The 5710-nt window shown below is 30.5% G+C and overlaps 1 protein-coding gene across 1 annotated transcript; it reads left to right on the forward strand.

Annotated features, from left to right (window-relative positions):
* The first annotated feature begins 273 nt into the window (after positions 1-273).
* LOC149144236 (FBD-associated F-box protein At2g26860-like) lies at positions 274-1338 on the forward strand. The gene has a single exon (XM_089452082.1). The coding sequence runs from the start codon at positions 274-276 to the stop codon at positions 1336-1338; it is 1065 nt and encodes a 354-aa protein (XP_089308208.1).
* The last annotated feature ends 4372 nt before the right edge of the window (positions 1339-5710 follow it).

A 5710-nucleotide genomic window follows, 5' to 3' on the forward strand; every position in this document is an offset into this window, starting at 1 on the left:
CGGCGGGATGGATGACCATATGATGGACATCCTGCTGGATAGCGGTCACCTTCAACATGTGCGAGTTGATATGTTCATCCTGTGTGAGTATTTAGTAACCTAGGATATCAACCCATATCCCTTTTCGAGAAAATCGAATGCATTATCAGTGATCTGTAAACGACTGTAATTTTTCCTTCTGTCCTGCTGCAACTTCCTTCATTTCTACTCCATCTTACCTGTTCAGATCCCCTTCATTAATTTTGCCTTTCTAAGGATTTGTCAATTGCAATCATGCCGCCTGTTGCAGATATACTTTCTACTCTTCCAAACCCATTGCTTGGCCTCATCCTTTCTAAAATTCCGATCAGAGAAGCCGTCAGATGCTCGGTTCTGTCGAAGAGATGGAAATTCCTCTACACCCAAATTCCACAACTCACTCTCTCTCCCATTCTTCTTGTGCCCACTACTAGCCGATATCCAGATCCAGACTCTGTTGCAACGGTGGAGAAAATAATCTCCAACCTTCTGATGTTGCATTCGGCAGATATTGAGGCTTTTCATTTGTTCACCTACTATCTGCAGTTTACTAGCGAAAGCGTATGGCAATGGGTGACGTACGCAGCCTCTAGGAATGTCCAACACCTGACTCTCTGTGATTCACCTAAAGAATACTCTAATTTCTTTACCTATACCCCTGGAAGAGAAATCCCGCCTGCACTTTTTTCATGCACACATCTCGCGACTCTCAGGCTTTCCAACTACAATCTTAAGCATCTTCCGACCCATTTCTCTGGATTCAAACATCTCATTACTTGCTCCTTCGAAGGCATGCGGTTCACAGACGAGTTTTTATCCTGTTTTATCTCGCATAGTCCATTTCTTCAGAAACTTACCCTGCACGCCTGCATTGGCCTAAGGAAGCCTGTTATCTCCGCTCCCGACCTTACACATTTATCAGTAGATGGTATGTGGGAGGCTTTAACAGTGAAATGTCCGAAGTTTAGAACTCTGGAGATGGTGGTAACTAAGATAGGCGATCTGAGAATAAATGGAGTGATGTTTCAAGAACTTTCATATTTAGTCTCTAAAATTAAAATGCAGTGTGGCAGCAATGTTGCCGTGTTGTGGTTAACTTCGGGTTATGCTTCAGTAGAGAGAGTTCTTGAGATAGTGGGGAATTTCAAGACATTGAAGAAGCTCGTGATCAATGACATGTGGGAAAGCCAAAGCCAGATGGTTGTTTTCGTTGATAATCTGCTCGAAAGGCTTCCTGGACTGACGCGACTACGAGTGACGAGCATGTTTGATCTGGTAAGTCAAAAAATTATTATTTCACTTGCAGTTTTACGCTCCTGACTCTCTGCGATGGATTTTTCAATAGTGACACTTTTCTGCTTCTGCTAACATATCAGTGACCTAACCGCAACGTATGTCTTGGGCTGTGTTTACGGATTTTTCCATAGTGACACTTTTCTGCTTCTGCTACCATATCAGTGACCTAACCGCAACGTAGTGTCTTGCGCTGTGTTTACGGACGAATCATTATTTTGATCATTTCATAATTTGCATGCAATTTGATAATGTAATTAGGTAAGGTAAGCCCTATTTCCAACCCCATAACAAATTTTGTTAATACTTCTTGACATGGAACGATATAACACGCTGCGCGGTGATGAGAGAGAAAAAAAAAGTAACGGCCTGTTATATCGTGTTATATAGGGCATGTGAGGGTGCATTTACTTTGTTATGAGGTTGGTAATAAGGCTTTCCAAATGTAGAAATTGGTATTTGATGATGTATTAGGTAATATAGAAATTTGTATGTAATTTCATAATTGTATTAAGTAAATTTGAAAAGACAGACAAAAATGTTTACCACTATAATTATTATTTACTATATTTATCATTATAATTATTATTTACTAACTAAAGCTATATAAACTAAATAATTAATAAAAAAATATAAAAAAAAAACATTTAAAAATTTTAACTAAATTATTTATTTTAAATTATTATTATTATTGCTAAAAGAATTAACATATGAATTAAATATATATTTTATAAAAACGTATAAAAAGATTATGAATTATGGAGATTCACTTAACATTTTTTATTTGTAAATAATTTTTTTACAACACTATGGATCAATATCATGATTTATTATTTACTACATGCTTAAAAATAATCATTTCACATGAAACTTATTCATATAAAAAATAATAATTAATCAATTTACGTAAGAAATAATTTTTTTTTTTTTTTTATTATTAAAAATTAATATAAATATTAACTTTTAATTTAAGATTTCTATTAAGTATATCTTAAATATTTTATAAATATAAAATCTTTAATCTTTACTTCACATTTAAAATTATCAATAATTTAAAATTAATCATAATTAAATTAAAAAAAAAAAAAATTATTATATTGGGATGAATTACTGAGTTGACATTACAATATAAGTATCCATGAATTATTGTATTGGGATGGATTATTGTGTTGCCATTGTATAATGTATATAATATCTTACCATAATTATGTGTATTGATGATGTGTTAGTTACTGACGAGAAGACCAGTATTAACTTGTACATGGTATGTTAATGCAGGGGCTAGTAAGAGATCCAATACTACCATGTGTAATTTCTCTACTAGGTAATATTCGGAAAGTGAAGGTATGTATAAACATAAACCGATTTGATAAAGGGGAAATAACTATATTGGATATATTGGATAAGTTGCTGAAGAGGGCTTCTGTTCTTGAAATACTGGAAGTGGAATTACCATGTTTATGCAAAGGACACTCGGCTGTTGGGACAGCTTCTTCCGAAGAGTGGAAAGCAAATGCCTTTTTGCAAAAGCTATTGAATTTGAAAAGTGGTTGTGGTTCCACTCTCATCTTGTTTTTATTTATTATGATGTAGAATAGTATGATTTTCAAAGCAATTATATAATTATATAGTACAATAAATTAAAACAGTCGCAATCTAAACAGTGGCAATTTATTGAGTAACTTTAATGAAATTAATTTTAAATTTTATTATTTTAATTTATATATATATGATGGTTAATTTTAAATTTTAAAGTTAAATTTAATCTAATTATAAATAAAAAAATTTAAATTAGAGATTATAATAAAAATAATTTGGAAGATTAAATTTGAATTTTTTTAGTTAATCATAACTGAAAAATATTGTATTGATCAAAACTTATGTTTGAATATGATAACAATTTAGCTATACGTAGAGCATTTTGTAAACTTGCAACTTCAAACTATTCAAAAATCTAGACCTCATACCAAAGTATTAACAAGTATGCATTTAATCTAAAAGTCTCTATAGAAACCTCCTGATATTAAATGGAATTTTTCTTTCATATTTACCTATATCAATGTTGGATTAATATCTAGACTTTGAAAAAAATAAGCTCCAAAATTGGAACTTCTATATTCAAATTTAATAAAAGATGGATAAGATTAATAAAATTAATAGAAGATGTAAGAGATAGAGTACCATGAGCTCTAGCATGCTTTAATTCTTTAATTTAGCTCTTTAAATTATTGATTTTATATTTTCATGGTTGAAATTGTAATCATTTTTCAATCAAAATTTCCATTATTGATGATAATTGTGTCACTAATTATTATATCTGAAATTCAACTGCACAAAACATTGTAGAGATCCTTCAATTTTGAAGCATATAAGAATGATGTAGTATGTCTATTATGGCTTTGGAAGTGATCATATAGAAGTACCAAAGTCTTGCATGTAAAACTAAATGCGAAGCAAGGTTATTGTTAAGATTAAAAATAGAAATCCCAAAAAAATTATTAACTTAATAATATATAATATTAGAGATCCTTCAATTTCAAAGCACATAAGAATGATGTAGTATGTCTATTATAGATTTGGAAGTGATCATATAGAAGTACCAAAGTCTTGCATGTAAAACTAAATGCGAAGCAAGATTATTGTTAAGATTAAAGATAGAAATCCCAAAAAGGTTATTAACTTAATAATATATAATATTATAAAGTGATTTAGACAGATACTAATAACTAAGTATGAAATGATAGATGACATTGTTTTGATATGTCAAATAGCTTAGGTTTAGAAGTAATAGATTTAACCCTAGTTACCAAATTTGGCCGAATTAGGCCAAAAAAATTAGTTACGTCGACTAATACCTCAAAATTTGATTATGTACGGGCCTCGAGGAAATTTGTTAAATTTAGGCCAAAAAATTTGTTACGTCGACTAATAATATTTTTCAAATTCAATAACACGAAAATATAGGGTGATTCACATGGTGCGTCATCAACCACTTTTAGTAGGGCTGTTAATTTCAATGATGTATGATGTTTTTAATTTCATTAACTTTTTAAATTTTATATTAAAAATAAATATGAAATATTGGATATAATAATATATGTTAATTGTTGTTTATTTAAAATTTTGTATTTCAAATACCATCTTAGTTTTCTGTAAGGATTTTGTGCACATTATTTTATAAAGTGGAATAGTGAATTTTCAAATATTTTTGGTGGAGTTTTTAAAATTTTAATATATTTTTTATAAAGTAATGTTTAGTATTGAGTACTATAAATTATTTTCAATTAAGTATTTGTTATAAGATTGGTAAAAAAATTAATTTTTTATTTTTTAAAATTTTGTTGGGAAAATAGATTACATGGTTTTAGGTTCTTTAGACTATTTAAACAATATTGAGACAGAATTTACTCAAATGACCAACAATTAAAAAGAATGACTTCTAATTCCATTGAGTCACATGAGGAAGTTTTCATCTCAATTAATCTTCATATCTAATTTTATTTGTAGCTTCTATAACATCATTGAAAACAATTTTAAAGGAGTCTTTGATACGTTGAATATCAAAATGGTTAATTTAGATAGTTTAAAATTTTGAAAAATCCTTTTTCTTAATGATAAAATGTGTATTCCCAAATTTTTTTGAATTGAATTTTGGAAATCTATTTTTTTTTTTATACCAAACCAAATCCAAATTCAAATTTGGTAACTACAGATTTCATTTTTTATTTTATTGGAATCGTGGAGGATCAGGTGTGATCTCCTTCTGTATGAATGGCACATCATGCCATTCATTTTTCCAACAAAAATGATCTCATTCCATATGTATTTCATGTTGCGCCATTCATTCTACCACCAACCATGAACGAATGCCTACCAATTCCAGAGAAAGAAGGGGTCGAATGCCTAAGCGATAGAAATAATCGCCAACACAATTTTGATTCTCGTATGTTTTATGATCACGAATTATTTCCTTGTGGATAAGTGAATCTCAAGTGTCTGCGCGCATGTCATATCTCCATTTGCATTAAAAGTAAAAGAAAACAATTAATTTTTTTTTACAGTTAATTGTACCATTGACCGTCCATGATGATTTACATATCTTTAACTTTAATCGGTTTTCCGAATTACATGAACAATGTTTATACAAAATGAGTCTAGTTTTACGGTTGTACTGTTAAGTTTGACATTTATGAACTCTGTCAATCCATTATGGTCCTAATATGTTTGCTCTCACTGCAATGGGACAACTCAGCTCATGCATCGAGCTTACCACCCACTGGTCCTTTGATATTTAATCCCTCTGCCATGCTGATTTAATGGATAACACAGCTGAGTCAGGTTTCCTCGGGATTCTCCATCTCATCGATGGTGTAGACATAGGTTTGTTGATCGCACGGCT

Source organism: Pinus tabuliformis, chromosome X (assembly GCF_031772625.1).
Source record: "Pinus tabuliformis cultivar Carrire ecotype Pingquan chromosome X, CPIR1, whole genome shotgun sequence".
Lineage (NCBI taxonomy): Eukaryota > Viridiplantae > Streptophyta > Pinopsida > Pinales > Pinaceae > Pinus > Pinus tabuliformis.

What these genes read in the sequence shown, in the direction of transcription:
- LOC149144236 (XM_089452082.1), top strand. Translation starts at nt 274, where the DNA reads ATGCCGCCTGTTGCAGATATACTTTCTACTCTTCCAAACCCATTGCTT.